The sequence below is a fragment of the Macrobrachium nipponense genome, chromosome 1 (genome assembly GCF_015104395.2).
Source record: "Macrobrachium nipponense isolate FS-2020 chromosome 1, ASM1510439v2, whole genome shotgun sequence".
NCBI classification, from domain to species: domain Eukaryota; kingdom Metazoa; phylum Arthropoda; class Malacostraca; order Decapoda; family Palaemonidae; genus Macrobrachium; species Macrobrachium nipponense.
Window position 1 is genome coordinate 26,643,847 of NC_087200.1, and position 22,348 is coordinate 26,666,194.

Here is a 22,348-nt window from a genome sequence, read left to right on the forward strand (position 1 = left end):
TATATATAACTTTGTATCATCTATCCTTCAATTCCAACATACATAATAAAAACATTTCAAAAGAAGAGTAAGTTATGGGCTATCATTCCTGGAGTATCCGCCCACTTTGCACATGCGCAGTTTGCATGGTACACAAAGCACTGACGAGACACAACATGCACATTCTGAAAGCCTTTTATTTTGATTTTAAATGTAAGATTTGAATTCGTATTTCACGTTACCATAACCTAGCCTTTGTTCGTAATTTTCTTTTCAAGGTTTTATCTGTGTATATAAGTGTATGTGTATATCTGCACCAATGTGCATATATCCTGCATACGTTTATATATACAAATTTGAGCACATGTATGTGTTTGTATATCCATTAATTATATGTTTGCACTAGCACATTCAATAGCTTTAGTTTTGCACTTACGATATAATCCTAAGTAATGTTTGATCCGAAAGAAACTTGGCAGTTTAAACAAACGGATATTTCTTTATAGAACTTTATTTTATTCTGCTTTGTTATTTTGGATGTCGAAATATCAATCAAGCTGGATATGTATGTCAGTAAATTGTATGTATGGGAAAAGTCTGTTTAACAGTAGCCGTAAAATTAGTATTAGTAGTTAAATAAGAGAGAGAGAGAGAGAGAGAGAGAGAGAGAGAGAGAGAGAGAGAGAGAGAGAGAGAGAGAGAGAGAGAGAGATGCAGCTTAATAACATAATACGAGATATGGTTTAGATTTTACTTTATTATATATTTGATATTATCGTAATACCTTGATTAGCTGACAGATTATCCTTCTCGTCCTGCAATTTAGACATGAAATTAGCTCTTTAAGCTTTTATTTGATAAGAAAGTAAAGATTTCAAGGGAACAGGAAAGAAAGTCCACTCAGGTCAAAGCACAAAAATTGTGAGTGGCTTAAAAAAGTAAAATGTGCCTGAAGAAGAGTGGCGGTTACCGCAAGGGAAAAAAAATTAAGCCGATAAATAAATTAAATGGCCATGAAGAACAGAGGAAGTTGGTCTATCCTATTATTTTAACTTAATATCTACTTATGCTTGAGCCTAAAATCTACTTATGCTTGAGCCTAGACTTTGACTCGAGTCAGTGCACCGAGTTTGTAGAATTATTATTCTCCCAAGTAAGGGAAACTGCACAATGATGACATATAGTTGCGAAGAATATAAATGATGAAAGAAGGATAAAAGTACATTTTTTTTTTTTTAGTGGATAGAAAACTCAAGTGGTAGATGCTGTAGATGCTGTGTTTCAAAAAAGCAGGTGTACAGTGTGCGGGATATGGAAGTTGATTATTTTCATCATAAAAGTGACAGTGTATGCTGGCTGGAGTTGCCTATATCGACATCATAAATAAGTATTTATACCTTTACAAACACAGAGTATATTGTATTTGATCATGAATTTATTTTTAACGCTAGTAAAGGTAAATTCTTTCAACGTAACTTGTCACTTGAACGTTGAATTGAATTATTTGCTTGATTAAACAACAACAACAAAAATTCGTGCCGTTAACAGTTTTAGTAAAGCATAGAATTACTAGAGTAGGCAGACGTAGCTCCTAACGGGCATAAAAAAAATCTACAGCTCATGTTCTGCAAAGTTACCAGAGTAGATCATGGTGTTATAAGAGAGCATAGTAAGCTTTTCCAGAATACAGCTTTAAATCAAAGGAGCAGAGTAATAACAACGTAGTTCAGTTCCTGGCATCACGAATGAGAAATTTTAGCTAAAGCAATAACACAGGGGACCAGCAGATCCCCTTTCCTTGACGGATTTTTTCCCCGGCTCCCCGTTGTCAGTCTTAGATTCAAGCTCCCACACATACACTGTAAATTAAACACCAGCTCACGCCATTAAGCATTCCTGTCCCCTCATCAAGATTCGACAAATTGCCTTTCCCTTTCCAAGCAAGGGAGGTTTCGCCAGCTCCCCTACGAAGAAAAAGCAAACGCAGATCCATTTGCCAAAACTGAATAACCTTGAGACTTCAAGCAAACACTGCATTAGGTTTATGATAACTTGAAATACAGTTGCACTGAAGAACGAGACTAATTTCTCATGGATCCTTAAGGAAGAGTGAATTGCAGGGAGCTTCGAAGGATCTGGAGTGTTCAAGGATCTTCAGCTAAATTAGCAAAGTTTGCACAGTAGCGAGTATTAAACAGAGTTTTTGGTCAATAAACGTATAAATGTCATTGCAGTTGAAATAATTAATGAATTAAAAAATAAAGTAAAATAAGTATAGAAGTGATAAATGATAAAGTGTCAACCCTACTTTTCAAGGCATTAATTCGAACGACTTTGGATAATTAGTTTGTGTGGATAAGAGTTTGAGTGTTGTGTGTTAACTTGAACCAGAATACCGCCGTTTCGTATACAAATCTTATGTAATTAATATTTAATTAAATCATTAGAAAAATAAGTCACTGAAAATAATGATGCAATGGATAAGCATTGATTACCAACCCTGAACGATATGTAAAGTCAGTTCCAGTGCAATGTAACAAAGGGAAACTTATTTTAAAACAGCGTTTTTTCATTGCTTGCCATTTTTATTTACTACCATTTTTTCTCCCCTGCCTGCACTACCCTCAAAGCTGCTGCTTTGTTGCTTCCAAGGTCATAGGATCTTCCACTCAATTCTATTCTAATGAATAGACTTGCTTTTAAATTATCTGACTTCAAATTAACCAAGAAATTTCCTCTACTCTCAAGTGTTACAACGATTCGATCTTTCGTCCTACGTTAGTTTCATATGGATTAGTATTATTCCCATAATCTTTCGCACTTTTTTTAACATCTCACACTTCTGCATGAACAAAGTGCTCGAACTCTTTTTAACAAATACTCTGTAATCGGATGATATTTTTCCACATTATTTCTTCTCTATAAACGTCTATGCTGTAGTCTCTTTCTTACCTAGAATATGCTTGGAAATATAGATATAATAATTCTCTAGGAACATGTTTTAATTCCTCAGTTCGCACATTGTATTTTATATTGTTAATTTCATAATTGTTTGAGAACTCAAAAAGTTTTACTACTTTTTAATTTCTTGCCCGTAACTTGTACCTATTCAATAAATATTTCATATTTTATACTGTACTACCAGGTTTTCAAAAATGCTATCAGATGGTACAGTAAAGATAGCTCCTTAATTCTTTTCTGTAAAACTTTTATTTGCTTATATGTACTTAGTTGTTCTTCATTGTGATATGTAAATATTCATAAAATTATGTAACAATAGACTGAAGTTTACATCTTCACTTTAGACTTTCAAATGTAGAAATCAGAAAAAAAAAAATCAATTAGACGCATGCCACGTCTCAGATTTTTCCTTCTTCTTTCATATTCATTTAATTCGATTGCTACTTCTTCTTTTGAGCACTGCATTTTTTATTTTTTTCTTCCTTTCACTCGCAAGCAGACAGTCTTTGTAAGTAACTCACGCATATTAACATATTGATACAGTTACATGGTCTAGTTGATGTAAATCACATGCCCTACACTTTAACAGTTATACAAAAAACAATTAAACAATTATACCGTTAAAATCTGAACGAATAACAGTCAAGAATTGAGAGAGACACTTAGATTAATTGAAAAGTGGAGATACACCCTGGTAGCCATTTTTGATCCCGAACTGACTCGGCAGCTGCCTGAACACTGACAATATATACACGTCTGAAACTTGATAAACATTCCCCGACCTTTTATCAGTGATTTTTGCAATTCGAGCGAATAATCCGAATTCAATCCTATCACCTTTTGCTCTGGTTTTACCTATGGTTTTAGCCCTGCGACTTTGCATATTGCATGAAAACATGCATGCACTGATATTTGCACAAAACACTTGCACGGCATGTGTCAAGTCTGTCTGTCTGTCTGTCTGTCTGTCTGTCTGTCTGTGTTTCCGTACTGTTTATTAAACGACGATGTTAAATCAAGGAGAAAGCGGCCGAGAAACGAAAGCCCGATTTTCGAAGATCGGAAGAAACAGATAATATATGAATTTTCATTTGTTTTCTTTTGGTTAAAAATAACTTTCAAGAAAGGAAAACGAATAAAGAGACTGTTGAGACTTCAAGGTGACTTGGTTGTCAATCTTACGCTCTGCTGAGCGAGAAATAAAGTCTCTGATGTTTATTAAAAATAAGAAAAAACCACGTTAATCTTTTTTGTGTGAGGTAGGTTAATCCTTCCTTTAAAAAAAAAGATTCTTGTTAATAAATGTGTGTTTTAAATAAGGTAGATAAAACTTCATCATTTGTATTAATTACTTGCATTGCTTCTAAACGGATCACCGTAAACAAATAAAACAGCACGAGCGTCGTTTTAACTTGTTACTAAAAATGGAAAATAAATGTATCTGATATGGATGCTGTAAGTTTAAACAAATTCAGTGATGTGCTACTTTTGCTGAATAATATATAGTATTTGTTCGGAAATGAATGTTATGAGTAATATATATATATATATATATATATATATATATATATATATATATATATATATATATATATATATATTTGTGTATGTATGTAAATGTATATACCCGTTTGTGTATATGATGAGTTACGTATATACATGAATACTTCTGTTCCTAGACAATGAAATGTGCGATGTAAATGCGCATGTCAGCAAACATCATCAGTGTGTGGATGGAGTCCTTGTTCCCCTGTGCTAAACCTTTTGGCATTTATAAGACAAAGACTTCAATCTAATCTCAGCAGTCGCCCAGTTTTCTTGGTTGCCTAAATATTACTGAAGGACAAGAGTTATATTAACTTAGTGTTTGGAATAGTAACCGTCGCCAAGTTTGTATTTTTTTCCACATTTTTGCATTTCATTGAAGCTTGTCCGTATATAAATACTTAGTCTGTTTTTTATCTCACTAATTTATTAGTTAATATTTCCGTAGTGTTATAGAGTTGATTTATTTGTATTATAATTCTAAGGTGATTTCCATATTTCAATTATGAGTTAATATTATTTCCTTTATTTATTAGATAGTTCACCTAGATGCTAGTATTTTATAGTATTGCATAGGCTACAAAGAGATAAATTCAGTGTTGTTAACCAGCAGGTATACATATATTGCTATTGCTCTCATTACATTTAAAATTTGCAAGCTTCACGGACTACTTCCACCTCCATAATTTTAATTTAATGCTTGTGCTTGTAATTAAAGACTGAATCACCTCGTTAACCGCTTTGATTTTCATCTAGACATTTTATTGTTCTTGATAACAGCGTTGCCAGATTATCTCTATGAATTCCTTTATATTCAAGAGAAGGTTGTTGAGTTACTTAATTCAAGCCATGAATACAGTTCAAGCGATGCTACTAGATAACACTACAAGTTAAATTGTACAAACTTGAGTAGGAAAATTGTTCATAATATGATCATTAATGTTCAATGCATAGGAGATTATTCAACACCAATGTAGACGGATATTGACAATTTTTCCATTGTAGCCTAATAACATTCAGCTTTTAGGAAAACTATTCATTCTCCACCTCTGGCAGCATTTAAAAGATCTTCCACGTGGTTGTTTCCGTCATCTGAATCCTCCCACAACAAACAGCATTTATTGACTTTGTATCCTTGGGGCAATGTGTCCTTACAGAATTTACGTCGAGGATGGGAGGTCAGGTCACAAAGGAGTCGACCTGGTTTTCGAAAATATCAGTCGGACGGATAGTGGAAGCTACACTTGCTCGGCCAACGTGGACGGGAAAGAGGAGTCCGTATCGTTCCAGCTCTTCGTTCACAGTAAGATTTCAATTTGGTTCTTAACAAATAGTCTTGACACAAATAGTCTTGACACTCACGTCACCCCCAAGCAAATCACGTGATCAAACGTCTGATCACACGATTTCAATAAAAGAATATTATAAAAGAAAACTTAAACAAATAGCAGGTAAAATTTAAAAAAAAAACTAATTATGCTGGGAACCCCCACTGACTGTCAAGTCACATTTGTCTGATACAGTTCCTTTTACTAAATATATTCTTGAAGTTTTAGTTGTTTTACCATAGAATGCTGAGGAACCGATGTTTAGAAGATTGTTCTTATTTCATAATCAGGGTTGGGTTTGAGTTTGACGTACGTAGGTATCATTAAAAAGTGTTAAATGTTAGCCTACAAACTATTTTGCTGGGCGGCCTCCTCCACACCAATTGTGTACACAGTTCTTGACTATAGTCCTTTAGGAATTCTGCCCCCGGTTACGTATATTCCCACCGTGTTTATGAAATCAGTTGTATTAGAACCCTCTGTTCCTTTGTAGTCACAAAATCAGTCATTTCATAACTAGCGCCTCGGTGGCGTGATCGGTATGGTCTTGGCCTGCCACCTCGGTGGCCGCGAGTTCGATTCTCAACCATTCCACTGAGGGGTCAGAGATGTGTATTTCTGGTGGTTGAAGTTCACTCTCGACGTGGTTCGGAACAAGGTATATTCTATATACCTTGGTTCGGAAGTCACGTAAAGCCGTTGGTCCCGTTGCTGAATAACCACTGGTTCCTCGCAACGTAAAAACGCCATACAAAGAAAAAAGAAAGAAAGAAACGAATTTAACTAAATGAATAATCATGGTTTTACTTTGTATGAAAATTTATCAGTTTTCTTGTCCCCGTGGCAGAAGCTTCCTAGGAATTATAAAATGTATACATACCCAAGTAGGTACTGTATTATGTTGTACATGTCTACTTGTTTACATATAAGCGGCGGATATATACAAATTATAATTCGTTGATAGTTCTGACGTTAAGTGGCCTCCCTGTTTCGAGGACATCAGTATGATAGGAAACAAAGTAGCCTAGTGACATTGACAAGATAAATAGATTTTTTAAATATTCAGAATTGTGATGAACAGTAGCAGACTGTCAAAAAATGAGGGGTGGAGGATATGGGCCAAATGTGAATTATCATAAAAAAAAAAATGTTTTAATATTGCTGAACCAAATGGAGAAAGAAGCAAATCCACGCAAAACAAGATTATCAGCACCAGTAGGATAATTATAGAAACCATGTGTGCGAGCATTAAAATAGAAAATACAATGAAAGTAATAGCTCTGTGTTCAGCAGTGTTGGCAGTAGAGTAACGGAGAATTAAAAAAATCTAAACTGCTATTTATAGAGCATTTTGTATACTACAGACCAGAACTAGACGGTGTTGGTAAACACAGACCCATCCACGCCTTGGTATGATAAAATGTACACCTGTATTTAAGTAACTGCTAGTATATCTGTCTGATGACAGTGTTTAAATCATAGTTCTTTCAAAAAGAGAATGGCCACGCAAGTTAATTGGTCTCTCATTGCTTTTACTTATACTCAAGATACGTAGTCTATTTTCCAGGTTTGTTCGTTGTACATATGAAAAATACGTGACAGTACAAGCTAGTCTTCATAGCACTCAGACCAGTATAGCGAATGTTATCAAATAATTAAATGAAATTTTTTTTCCAGAATACATTGACTTCGAAGACACTCCTACAGTACAGTACCTTGAAGAAGAAAGAGATTCAGTCTTGAGATGTGACATAGATGGAGATCCCGCTCCTAGAATTGCATGGTCAGCAAAAGGGAAAAAGGTGAAATTTGGTAAGTGAAGTGTTTTCCTGTCATATCACGGTTGATAAACCGGTAATTCTACAGATTAGTTCCGCACGGACTGCAAGGAACGTAACCGCGGATACGACATCCACTAGGGATTGGGGCGTCCAATATATTTCGCCGTGGGTTAATTACAATCGTCCGAATAACTATTACTTAAAATTCTTGTTCAGGAGGTAAAACTGCATAGAAAAATCGCAACTGCCATAGTCTAGGCCGCCGCGGAATAGTACCCTAGATCTACCGATAAACCTTTCATTAGAATTATATACACTAATTTTATGTTCCTGTGATTAAAAGGCAAAATTTATCATGTTCTTCCATGTTGTGATAAGACTACATCCTTTGTCTATTTTTGCTGTCATTTAGCTCTAACAATTTCCAGTTGATATACTGCCAGTGGGCTGAGTGTAGCAGTGTGAAGTTAACAAATCCTTTTCTTGGGTATTTGATTTCAGTGAGGTTTTACTGAGAAATGATTCTCCCTCATTTATCACAAGGACAGTTAATGATTCCAGTTAAAAATTCCATCAATCTTTAAAAGTTTTTCTTCTTCTGACCTTCCGTTGTGCTCCTCGGTTAACTGCTGGAAGATTCCTAACTGGTTTTTATGAAGCTTAGGAGGGAGTTGGTAGAATGACATAGATGGGTTAGGGGGGGATTCACAATTCCCCTTGGAACATGTAATTTCCAATAATTGTGGTTAATGGTCCCATCTCTTGAGTGATTTTGTTCCTTATTACCAGGGGGTGTAATCAGTTTGGGGACTTAAGCGACCTGTGCAATGCTGTGATAATAGGGATAGAGTTGAATAGAATTGAATGTAGAGTTGTGGCATTCAGTACTGAAAAGGGAATTGAGAGTAGGAAAGTCTGAAAAATGTAACAGGACAGCCTCACAGTTGCACTACAAAATAATTGTAAGGCCCCGTCCACATAGCCGAGCTTTGCTCGACGAACTTTGTTCGATATGACGTCAGAAGCGGAGAAACTGCGGTAAAGTTCTGACTTTTCCCGCTGTTTCTCCGCTTCTGACGTCACATCGGACAAAGTTCGTCGACCAAAGCTCGAGGGTGGATAGCTAGATGCAAGAAGGGGAATATGAATGCAAGCACAGTAAAAGGAATGACAGGGGTTGCAGCTAGGGGCCAAAGGGACACTGCGATGAACCTTTAGTAATGCCTACAGTGCATCACGTAAAATGCAGTGGCAACACCTACCACCTTACTGAATGAGCAGAGCTCTTTTTATTGTTATTCTGTTAAATGCGTTCTCCTCCTCTTTGAATTTTAGTGCTACACACTATCCTCTATCATAATTCTTCTTAACCTTCTTCATCCTATGACCACCCCAAGACTCTTCAGTATATTACTGTAAACCCTATAATTAATTTTGAAATGGTGAACTTTGTGAAAAGCTGAATCAAAATGATAGAAACACCATGGTGTATTGATCATGTCACCATCTATCACAGGCCTAGTGTACTCACCAAACTGGTAAAAGCCAAATTGGCTAATCCAATTGTATGAAAATAAGTTGCCCTCTATTCTCCTGAACCCTTTGTGAACCCCCTGAGAAACCCCAAACGACCTCCTGGCCCCCAGGTTAAGAACAGCTGCTCTACCATGTAAACTGTTTTTTGTTGGTTTCCATTGTTATCAGTGAGCAGTGGAATCACTTCTCCTGATTTTGTTTGGTGGCCCAGACACTCACCATTAATTATAAATTGTAGAGAATTATCTACGTAGTTCTTTGCTACTATATTATATAAATCACTGAAGCTGGAGATTTACTTTGATTACCTTGTATTTATAGGGCTGAATTCGCTTTTATATATTAACTAACATTCTTAGACTTCCAGCATTAAGGATGGGGAAGCACCTACCTGCACTTGACCAGTTTGAAAAATAAGACCAAAGTAAATACCTTCAGGCATTCTGAAGCTGTTGACAGTCCTGATGCCACAATTAACAGTACTTTATAAATACATACATATAGGTATATTATTTACCATTTTCAGAGAAATATGAATAATTGAACTACTATACGTACTAAGAAATGATCCTATTAGTACCAATGCCTACATGGTAAAAACTTGCTTTGTGCAACAGAAAGGTTTCTTAAGCACAAGAGAATACTTTTAGCCACATTTTGAGAAATGTTCAAAGCTAAGTATTTAGTTAGGAGATAAACTTTCTGGTCATGCCTGTAATTTCAGCAGTAAGATGCTAGTTAATATGTTAGTGAATATGCCGAGAGCTATGATGTTTCTGTATGGAATTATGATCTTGAGTGTGTCAGAGCATTTGGTTGTCAGTCGCACTAAGTTCTGACCTTGAACTAAGAATACCGTCACTGTTAAGTACATTGGTCAGTTCAGTAAAAGGCAAAAGGTACAAAATTTTACATGAGATTATATGAATGATTAATTACACTGAAAGTTGTGGATAAAAAAGGCAGCAACTGGTATTGCCATTACACAAGTTCTATCTTTTTTTTCCAGAACACTTCTGTGTTTTAATGGCAAGTGCAAAAAAGGAAGAGGTTGAATTGAAAAGATACTAGCAGTATGTCTTACTCACCCCACTGCCCATCCAGCTGATTAGCATTCATGTACTATTGGTTACTAAACATTTCCACCCATATATTGTAAATGACCTTCCCTATGGTAGTTAATCTATCACATTACTACATACAAAAGGATAGCAGGTAGATTATTTTGTTGACAGACCTCTAAGATATAACTAGGGTATGAACTGGAAGTATCTGAACAAACTCAGCTTCTCATGATATCGAAATGTAATGTATTACACAGTGTGGATGATCATAGAGCAAGTAGATTTTGCTGCAGTTATTCCCAAAGGCATTATTTTTTTATTTGACTGACCCTCTTTCATTCAAACCCATCCAAATGCTTTAGGACAAAGTGATATCAGAAGTCTTGTTCAGATATCTAAAAAATATTTGCACAAGTTTGTCTCTGATATCTTTGACAGAGATACAATGTTAATTCTTTTTCTTTTTTTGATATCAGTCAAGTCTGTCAAAAAAAAACTCTGAGGGATAATGCTACATTTGAAGGAAGAACGTGATTCTTATCACATATATATTGATGATCTGAAGATACGTTTAATTGATGGTATACAGATATTGATAATGAAGCATTAATTTAATTTTCTATTGTATTTTCAGAAGGCAAATATAGTATTGACCAAGAGAATCCCAACTACCTAATTGTCCACAATGCAACCCTTGAGGATGCAGGAGAATACCTCTGTAGGGCTTGGCAACTCTCCCCCAGGACATCTAATATAGAAACTCTCAAGATTGACGTCAAAGTACATCGTAAGTATATTTTTTTCATGCAAATGCCAGTGGTAAGGGGACTTTACTCAAATCTAGCCCAGATCTGGTAGAGCACGGAAATTAAGTTAAATGGGCTTTACTCTACAAATAATATTTAAGTTATTGTAGTTGCCCCCTCGAAGTATGCTAAATTACAAGAAGTGACAGTAAATGGAGGGAAATGATTCCAAAATTTGCCATTGGAGGGTATAAAACAATATGTATATACATATAAGTAATGGGTAATGCTAGGAATGTCGTTTTTGCTCGTGAAATACATTCATCTTTAAGGAATAGTGGCAGAGATAATATTAATACAGAGGAGACTGTAAGATACATTGCTATGAAGTGAACAAGGATCTATAGAAGAGGAAAGGATGCAAACTTTCATGAGATTAATTTTGTATTTGATTCAATCCTGCTGTCCCTTATAGTGTGCCTTACATGACATGCTTTGCTGCATCCCTTTGCCCACAGCTTTGCTTTCTGCCTTTTACTTTTCTAATCCTTTTGGTCTCTTCCTACTTAACTTCACAACTCTATCTTCCTCCAATTTTTACTTTCATTTAAGAAAAAAATCCTTCAACCAAGCGCTCTAGAACCACTGGTCTCGCAAAACTAATTTTAAGTTAATCCAACCAAGAAACGAAGCAAACCCCGAATATGATAAAAAGCAGTTAATTCTCATTAGCAATAGGTTGAACATGATTGTCCTCAAACTAATGAGATTGGTGATACAGGAAACTTGTACGCCTCAATCGACTGTTTGGCCACCTCTGTTGTACATATTTTCAAATGATTCCATTCAGCAAGTAAAGAAAGAGTATTTTCAGATGAGTGCAAATGGTAAGAGGAGTGGGAGGTGGAAGAAACTTGTGTGAGGTATGAATAGTCAAAACTTTACATATAAAAACCATATCTGAATATGAAAATAATTATACATGTACGTGAGTGTAGTTGGTTGTAATCATTTTTTTTTTTTTTTGCAAAGGTTACCTTCAAAGCACCAAAAGACAACTGAAACCTAAAAAAAAAATGTAAATTACACAATATGTTTATAATTTTAGCCAGCACTGTTTAGTTATTTTGATACTTTTTTCCCATAAGTGAGTAATTTATATTTGATAAATTTTGAAAACAATAAGGGACTACTATTCCGAAGGGAAATACACAAAATAAAAAAAACAGTACTGTAGTCTGAGTTATGTTACTGCCACACTGCTTAGTTTTTATTCAAAAATCGGTCTTAAATAAAAATCATGGCAAATGTGTATGCCCTTTTTCTGCATTTTCAGTGAGTTTAGTAGTGTTTTAATTGCGTTTGTGGGTGTTCTGTGCTAAAAAAAAATTAACAGCAAATGCTTTAGGTAGATGTAGAAGGTCAGTGGCCAAGAATTGGAAAGAAGAGATATGAAAGCAGTAAAATCTTGAAGATCACTTTTAGAAATGATTAAGGGAATGGATGATGCATCACCTGAAATTACTGTAATGTTATTAGGCTAGACAATGGTTCATATATGAGGAAGTTTGAAGCCATAAGCAAATATTGACTCTTCCAGAAGGCTGTGTTAGCCCAAGCTTTAGATTTTAGCGTGCATACAGACATCAGAGGATGCAATATTCTGTCGCAAAGCATGTGATCTAACCTCAGTAGGTTAGGTAGGCCAGTCGATTCTATTAAGAGGAAACTCGTACTGGTGGGTCACCAGTATGAGTTTCCTGTTAATAGAATCAACTGGCCTACCTAACCTACTGAGGATAGATCACATTGCTTTGCGACAGAATTTTGATTCAAAGCATTTGGTGGGCCAGAATCCAAGTGAAGTTTCAAAACTTTAATACATACTAATAGCAGTATAAAACTTAAATATTAATAGCAATATATGAAGTTTGGAAGGTTAGAGCAGTCACTTTCCTGTAAATCTTTCTGAACCTGTGCATTTGCTCAAAGGCCTTAAGGATCATGTAGAAAGATTGTAAAATATGGGGAGGCAGAATCTTATTAAGTACAATGAGATTAATTCACATATGACTAAAAAAAAGCAAGGAGTAATTAAAAGTACATAACTGAAATGTATTTAAATGGCGACATGTCTTTATACGTAATGTGTCATGTAAGTAACGAGTGTCGGCTTATCAAGTCTATACACAGAACATTTTTTTCATTTGTTAAATCTACAGCCAGAAGTTTACCATAATTTAAAAAATAAAATAGGATTTTGATTTGGACTGTCACTTGAAAAGCAGTAAGCATATAGAATGTTACTAGTCAGTCTTTTGTTAATTCTGTAAGTCTTTAATCATTTCTATAGATGTATCTTGTATTATTGTTAGCTAGAGTATTCAGATTCAGAATCTATTTGAAGGATGGGGAAGGGACTGAAATTTAGAACTTTTCAAATTAAGAAAACTAATACAAAATGGTCAAGGAAGTACCTGTAATTTTTTTTTTTAAGACGCCATGCTATAATAGTACACTACTGTATGTAATTCAGGATACGTATTTCTCTGTATGTATATATAGATCAAGTGACCAGATCCACTTGATAAACTGGATTAGTATGAATGCTAACACTGGATTATTCATAATAACATATGATAGCCCTCTCTATGAATAAATTTAATCAGGTAATCATCATTTTAATACAGTACCTGTAAGTTTCTAAGGAATAGTAATATGCTTCAAGGTAGAAATGAAATGCAAAAAGATTTACATTTACTATGTATACTATTACTATACTCTATATTGCATACGGTTGGAAAATGTTGCATATATCCGTATACATACTTAACATAGCAAATAGATTAGTATATGAACGTCACTGAAAGGTATAAGAAATTATTCTATTTTACTTTATTGTGTATTTCTTATTACTTTTCCTTCTCTCCCTTCCACTTCCGCAGACAAACCTCGTTCTAGCAATGACAACAATGACCAGGCCTACAGCTATGTGAGTGGCACAGTAAACCTGACTTGTGAGGCTATAGCAGAGCCTAAGGCCAATTTCTCCTGGATGAAGGACCAGCAGACCCTAGTGCCATCAGAAAGAGTGCAAATCATCAGTTACCCCAACAAGAGTATTTTACAGGTAAATACATAATGATTACACGCATACCAAACATACATTTTTTTTAATATTGAACACCATTATCTGCAGATATTAATTTTTTTGTGAATTGCATTATATTCATAATAACTTACAGCAGTGCCACAAGTTACTTTCTTCTGTAGATTCCATGATCTCTTAAGAGTAATCCTCCTCCATATATTCCACATTTCCTTAAGAGTAATCCAATTTATACAATTTTCCCAGTTAACTGTTGAGGACCCAAATATGTTTGGAGATTATGAGTGCATTGCGGAGAACCACCTCGGTACCTTGGAAAGAGTAATCATATTGGAGAGGGGATCTAAGCCGGCTAAACCAACTCTGAAGGTAAGCAAGAGGGATGAATACACAATTAAGTGAATTGCTCTGAAATATTAAGTATACGTACGTGTAATTGACTATGACATAGGAGGGATAAATACTGCATTGAAATTTTGTTGAAAATGTGTAGGTTGAGACAAATATTGAAAAAATTAAAACAAATGATTGAAAGAGGGCAAAAGTTTTATGGGAATCTATATCAGTACTTTTCCATATAAAAAAAACTTTCAGAGTTAAGACATTCTTTTTTATTCAAAATGGTTGTAAAAGAAAAGAAATCATAACTCCTACAGGTAATGAGAGCAGAGGTGAATGCCTTGCACTTAATGATGGATGCCCAGAATCATCCAGACATGCCAATCATGGGATTCAAAGTTCAGTACAAGAAGGCTGGAGATGATTGGGCCTTCGCTCATGCCACAGAATTCAAGAAAGGTAACAACAATTATATTTGTGTAATCTCACATTTCCTTCCATCAATTTTTCCCTAAGGGTTGATTCCAAAGGGTATTAGGCTGTGTGTGTACTATTTGTGTGTTGGTAATTACTTTTAGTTGATGTGTGAATATTTATGTACAGGGTGAAACATTTGTAATGTTGATGTATCACTTTAAGCAAAAAACATAAATTGCCCAACTGCTTTTCTTTTGGTTTGTGTGTAATTGGGTTTTTTAGTGTTGTTGTGGACAAAATACTCTATCCCATGTCTTCCCCTATCCATATCCCACAAATGATGAAGGGACTTCATGTGGGTAGGGGATAATATAAAGTCCTATTGCTCTAACATGGCTGGTAAAGTAAGACTCTTAGATAAAATTGTCACTAATTTCATGTCTGATTAGAAAATAATTTCCATTCTAGTTTTTTTAATTTTCTTTTTCTCAGTGAGATCGGTAAATGAACGAAAGTAGACAGATTTTTCAACCCCATTAACACATATAATGCCCACTGATTTATAGGGAGTTATATATAGTACATATACTGTATTAGTAGTTACAGGTAACATTGAGGACTGATTATTAAATCAGAAGTTACTAGGAACATCAAGAAATACTGATTATTAAGAGCTTTACCTCAGTGCTTAATAGACACTAACCTTTAACTCAACTAGTTAAATAGTTGACATCAAGCATAGAATTTTAATGTTAGCAAAGTTGAGCATTCAACCAGGAGTGGAAGGGATGGCAGCTAGGGAGGAAAATGGTAATTTAATCTAGTGAAATCCATCTACTTGAGATGTCATGAAGGAGAGGGAGTTGAGAAGCAAATGTGAGAGCTGCATTGTAGATGCAAATTTATTGCATAATACTGTAGTTTGGTGCTGTTTGAGTGCTGTGCAGTTACCTGAGCACCATCACGGCCAATTTCTTCTAAATGTTACTGCACTAGAATGAGGTTGCTGATCTCTGTACACCACCTGACGGATAGTGAGGCTTGTAACTGCCACATCTTACTGAGCTTCCATATAATTATACACAACACTAATACAGCCGTAAGGCTTTTTCAAGATAAAAAGGGGTGACATTGAAAACATGCACTATTAAAAAATGATGATCCATCTGGATATCAGATTATTTGTTGCTTACCTTCAGTGCTACTTTACATTTGCAGATAACTGCGCCTCTGAATATTTAGTGTAGATAGTATTTATTGGGAATGATTGCCAGGAATGGGGGACAGACGTAGGAAAACTCCCTAACAGTTCCTGTAGTAGAAATAACTTTCAGCTTAGTTAGCAGTCTGTAAAATATTTTGGCATTTTGGTTATCGTACAGGCTAAGACAGGAATTTATTTTATTGGTGACTAATTCATTTCTTGAACCACCTTGGTCAACTCTGTATGCCAGTGTTGTAGGATTATTCTTTTATAGGTGTTTACTTTGTTATTCTACTTGTTGTCCCCTAGCATCATTGTAGAAGGGATGTTACTTGAACCTTCCTTAGATTATTTAGGATTAAAGTGGCATATACTACTTGAAGATATTAAAGCTTCAACACAGATGACTGAAGTATTGCCAGATACTATAATAATCTGTGACTGAGGATTGTGTTTGTTTAACACAAATATTTTGTATGAGTTTATTGATCTTATTTGATATTATTCTTGAATTTATTGTTATGCCAAAATAGGTATGTAGTGTGTAGGGGTTTACCCATCTGAAAGGCATTTTCAGTAGACATTAATAGTTGACTACATTTACATAGAATTTGATAGCATTTATGTTGAAACACAAAAAGAGCTAGGACTCTTATTTTTCATGTTATTTACGATTTATGGAAATTCCCATGGGAGTTTAGTCTAACCGGATTAGGTAGTCCTCCTGTCATGGTCTTCCAGATGTATAAACTGGTGAAGGAAGAAAACATTCATGATCTCCTGAGGCAGTTACTGATAATTACAATGGTCTTAGCTATATTGATTGCTGCATTGGAAAGGGGTTTTCTGGTTGCATTAGTCCTCCCAAGGGAGATTCCTCTGATGGGTGTTAGGTTCCTACCTTGACTATCTCAGTGGTGCGAGGCAAGTATTTGGTCCATTTGTGGTCTGAAGATTGTGGTGAGCAGAGTGACGCTTCTCATCTAAGCTCCTCAGGGTTGCACAGAGGTAGGTTTCCACAACCTGCTTGGTGTGGGGTTTGCTTAGCCTGTTTCCATACTCCACTCAATGGATTGATATTGTAATGGCAGTAAGGAAGGTTCTCCTTCCAGTCTTCACCAGGAGGTTTTTGCAATGCGCCTGTATTGTTTCCATGCTCAGAAAGTTCATGCTTTCCAGAGCTTGTGTGGTCTGAGCGATCCTTCTCCAGGGTGATTCTTTTAAGTCAGCCAGGGCTTGTTCCTCTCATTCTTTCTCAGTTTTACCATGTCTTGACACGGGGGTGGGTGGTGTGCAGTGTTCAAGCTGAAATGGGGTTCTAACAGCAACTCTGCCACAGCTTGTACATTCTCTGATGAAAATCAGACTCATTGGTTTGGTACAGGTTTGGGAATGCTCAAGGAAGCAAAAGTTCTGGTCTCCAACTGTGGCTGAGGAAGAAGCACCAAGGGTATTCAAGTATCAAACAGTCCCATTTTTCTGGATTTCTTGCAGACCAACAGGAGTGCTAATTCTCACAGCTTCTGTCATGCATCTTGAGCAAAATATCCTTGGTGTTGGTTGGGATGAGACATGAAACAAACTCATCTAAAATGTAGGTTCTTTATTAGGTAAGGTTACTACAATATAACAAGGACAAAGCATGTGGGCAACCGAACTTGCAGAGGAGTGGTGTAGTGCTAGGCACTGAATATGATTGTTTAGTTGCCAATTCTCTATACATGAACTTATCAATATATACGTACAATGTTATATACATGGGAGGTGAGAAAACATTATACAATGACAAATACATATTACATATAGAGTACATATATCATCTACACTTTCCTCCCACCCTTCACGCTCGTAGTCCCATCTTCAGTGGGTTTTTCCAGTATACTCATCCACTGGGGAGACATACTTCATAGACCCTTTAACTGCCATGGCTCATGGCAATCCCAACCTTGTCCCAACAGAGAGAAGTCAGATCCTGGACCCTGACTGACTGACTGTCCAACTTCTAGCCTGGGTAGGGGACATGTATGTTGATTGTACCACCTCTGTACAAGTGCAGATCTGGCGGCAGCACAACAATCACAATCCTTGGCTTTATCATGCCATTTCTGTGAGAATGACTGAGGATGAGCAGGCACATCTGAGAATGAGCAGGCACACAGAAGCCAATTGGGTGGCTATATAGGATTTGTGCAGGGGAGTAGTGAAGTTTGGAGTATTCTGTAACTCTTTAAGAGGCCACAGTCAAAATCTTCACAGCCGATGTTGCTGGAGTCCACTGCCTCAGAGTCTTCATAGTGGCCTTGGCATGGCCATTGGACTGTGGGTAGTAATGAAATCATGTACTTCCCATTGGTCCATGAAATCCTTGAATTCATAACTGGTGAATTGTGGTCCACCATCTGCCCTGAGGCGAAGTGGGACACTAACCTCCCTGAAATATCTGCAGAAGATCCTTAATGATGCTTAGGCAGTATTGTCACTGTAGCATGGGGCAACCACAGGCCAGCCAGAAAGCCTGTTGGTCACGATAAGGAAAGACTTCCCTGCGACGTTGAAGAAGTCTGCTGACACAGACTCAAAGAGCCTAATAAGGTTTTCATCATTTTGAAGAGGTTCCTGCTGAAGGCTGGATTGTAAAACCTGGCAGGGCTTGCAACCTTGGACAGTACAGTAAACGGCCTCATTCCTATCGCTTTGTGGCTTTTATTCTTCTGTGACTGTCATGGATATGTGATAGAGTGCGGCATCAAATGGCAGCAAGAACTACAATCCATGAAGTAAGAGCTCACCATCGGAGGAAAGGCTGTCCCATAGTTTCCAAAATGGGAGCAACGAATTTAAGTAACTTGATGATTGGTAGGAAATCCTGAGAGAGCACAGTCTCAAAGATGGATGTACAATGGGTCCTCCCTCGCTGAAGCATGATCTTGAATAATCCTGTCAGCATCCTGGGGCGAGGTGTTGTCATCTTGGGCTGCTTCATGAGGAGTGACGATGGACCTGAAGTATGTCCCAGCCTCAACACAGTCGGTTTCGTCCTGTGGTGCGAGCTGGCTGACTGGGGCACACTACAGTACGTTGGGTATGCCAAGCTGCTTGCCAGAACACCACATGACAATGAGCAGACATGATGAGATTTTCTCCTTTAGACGTTGCAGATGGATTCTCAACCACATCTAAGAGTGTAATGGTTGAGAATTGGCACCAGTGGGCAATGGTCTGTCATCACTGTAAAATGTTGGAGGCCTATCAGGTACAGTTTGCATTTCGACAAAGCCTGGGTTATGGCTTACATCTCCAATTCGAATGTGTTGTAGCACATCTTGGAGTCTGTGAGGAAATGAGCCATGCTGTACTAAGCGGAGTCTTCCATTGCCGTGGTCCTATAGTAGTAGCCATCTTGCTTGGTGAGACGTACCCGCGTGAAGTCAGATTAATCAACAGATATCACAAGTTTAACCTATCGGTGATAAGATTAGTGTGAAAATAGTAGGATAAAGCGTCTTCTAAGTTAGTTTATCAAGTGTAATACTATAAATCAGAACAAGATGGCAGTAAGTTCCAACTGCGGGAAGAGGTGGCGTAATTTGGCGTGTTTAGCAGATTCGCAATACGATGAGGTAGCAGGAAGGGAACTGGCATTTCTCATCTATGAAATCAGCAACAGTCCCATCAACCAAAAAGATACAAAACGCAATTCATAGATATATTAGAAGGATATAATCCTTCAAACTGGAACAAATCTAATGAAAACATCTTGAAAATAATTGAAGAAGTTCCAAATAAAATCCAAGTGGTCAAGAGACTCATAAAGAAAATATACATAAACCAACATATTCCGACAAAGAAAATGAATAAGGTGAATCTTGTGAATATCCTAATTGATGCATTAGGAAAAAGAATGCCAAAAGCATGCAAACTGTGTAAAGGTTTGGTATAGCATAGTCAATCCACAAAACCTAATCAGAAAATGTGCTGCATGCAACATTCCGACCCATCCACAGTGTGCTGAGGTAATACAAGATTTGAGAAAAGATACAAGAATTTTTTGTTCAACATGTCTATCATGGATAGACAATGTTATTAAATCAAGATTGAATGTACAAATAGTTGAGGATAAAGAAGAAGAGGAAGAGGAAGAAGAAGAAGAAAAAGAAGAAGAGGAAAACGGAAGAGAAGTAAACAAAAATGAAATGACAGAAAAAAATAAGGAAAACAAAGAACAAGATAAAAGTATGGATGCAGAGATACTCATGATACTACATATGAGGTGCAATAAAGCAGCATACCTACGAAGAAATAAATTACGATATGACAACAGAAAAGCAAATCCCGAAGAGGCTCTACCCAGATCTATACATGACGGGAAAGAGGAAAAAATAGACAAGAAAGACAAAATCTGCAACCTTTTGAAAAGAGGGAATTGCAGATTTGGAGAAAGATGTTACTACAAACATCCTAAGATATGTCAAAACTATGAAATATATGGTAAATGTGCATACTTAGATGGATATGGGGATGATTGCAGAGATCTGCATCCAAAAATATGTAAAAACCTAAAAGAAGGAAAAGGATGTAAGTTCGACAAAAAATGCAAATATATGCACCCTGTAGCCATGAATCATAATCAAATAAATAACCAACCAAGTAATAAAATCCAAAATAAGAAAGAAACAAATAAAGAGAGATCAAGAATATCAGAGGTAAAAGAGAAAAGCAACCACCAATGAGATATGCAGAGGTGTCAGCAAAAAATTTCAAAGCATCAGCTCCGAAATTCTACTCAAGAGATAATAACTGTATTTATTATGCAAGAGGATATTGCAGAAAACGGAGAAAATTGCAGATTCAGACACAAAATGAAAATAATTAGATGAAGGGAAGATCAAATATTATGGAAAAGTTGGATTTTTTAATGTCAGAATTTCTGGAAATGAAAAAAGAACAACATACCAGAACCATGAAAGATACATGGGAAAACTCCTTATTACTACCAGTATTAAATGAAGGAGAAAACACGCAAACCATCATAGTGATGAATGCGCAGGGTTTAGTTACGAGTAACTCAAAAAGAAAAATAGAGTACTTAGAAGAACTAACCCAAAATGAAAAGAAAATAGATATAATGAATATAAAGTGAAACCTGGTATTCCCAAGAGACTGGGAATGATGATCAAATAAAAGGGTTCCAAACTTATAGATCAGATAGAAAAAATAGGAATCAAGGGGGAACCGCAATATATGGGAAAGACAAAAAACAAGGAAAAATATATGAGAAATATAGTAACTCAGAATGTGAACTAATAGCGGTAGAATTTGAATCTGAAAAATTGATGAACATAGTAATATATAGACCTCCTAATACTAAAGAGTTTGACTTAATAATTGTTGGAAAAATTGGATGATATATGTAGAAATCACAAGGACTGGACTATTCTCCTATCTGGTGACTTCAACTTTCCTTTCGTAGAATGGAAAGAACGAATAGGAGATTGTGGTTGTACTTATACATATAAAAAAGAGAGTAATAGTAGTGCAGAAGATAAGAGGCAATTTAGAAAAGCTATTAGATATGCTACTAGAATACAACATTCAACAAATAAATCACCTGCCAACAAGAAAGGAAAATACTTTAGACCTAGTATTTGTGAACGAGATGAATTATGTTAAAGAAATAATAGTTTATAATGCGAGTATTTCAGACCATAATGTCATAGAATTAACAGTCATTCCAAAGCAAGTGAAAATAGAGATAAGCAAGAAATGAAAAAGTGGGAAGGATATGGAAAATACAACTTCTACTACAGTAAAAATATAAAATGGTCAGAAATTAATGAAGAATTAAACAAAGATTGGGATAACATTTCGTAAGTGATGACATAAGGGTAAATACGGAGATATTATATAAAATATTGGAGAAAATAGTGGAAAAATATATACCGAAGAAGAAAAGTAAACATCATTCATGCATACCAAGAGACAGAAGGATCTTGTTCCAGAAAATCAGAAAGTGGAAAAAAGGTCTTGCAAAAGAAAAAAATGCATGGAAAGTTTTATAGAAATAAAAAGTAAGATAGAAAATGCAGAACAAAAGATTATACAATCAAAAGAAAATGAAAAACGGGACTTGGAAGAAAAAACCCTATTAATATCAAGCAAAACCCCACCAAAAACTATTATACTCATATGCGAAGAAGATGAATAAAAGAAGAATAGAAATAGGCCCTCTGAGAATTGAAGGGAGATTAACGAATGAAAAAAGGAAATTTGCAACATACTGGCAGAACGATATAAGAGAGAATTCACCCCTAGAATAGATAATGAAGATAATGATATAGA

At 36.0% G+C, this 22,348-nt stretch overlaps 1 protein-coding gene across 3 annotated transcripts in view; it reads left to right on the plus strand.

Annotated features, from left to right (window-relative positions):
* Positions 1–22,348, plus strand: part of LOC135219173 (neural cell adhesion molecule 1-like) — a 321,850-nt gene that overhangs the window by 280,971 nt on the left and 18,531 nt on the right. For all 3 annotated transcript variants that reach the window (XM_064255709.1, XM_064255707.1, XM_064255708.1), the window contains 6 exons: positions 5,643–5,788; positions 7,491–7,625; positions 10,829–10,981; positions 13,886–14,070; positions 14,296–14,418; positions 14,706–14,847. In XM_064255709.1, coding sequence (XP_064111779.1) covers positions 5,643–5,788; positions 7,491–7,625; positions 10,829–10,981; positions 13,886–14,070; positions 14,296–14,418; positions 14,706–14,847 — 884 coding nt within the window. The remainder of the gene's footprint in view (positions 1–5,642; positions 5,789–7,490; positions 7,626–10,828; positions 10,982–13,885; positions 14,071–14,295; positions 14,419–14,705; positions 14,848–22,348) is intronic.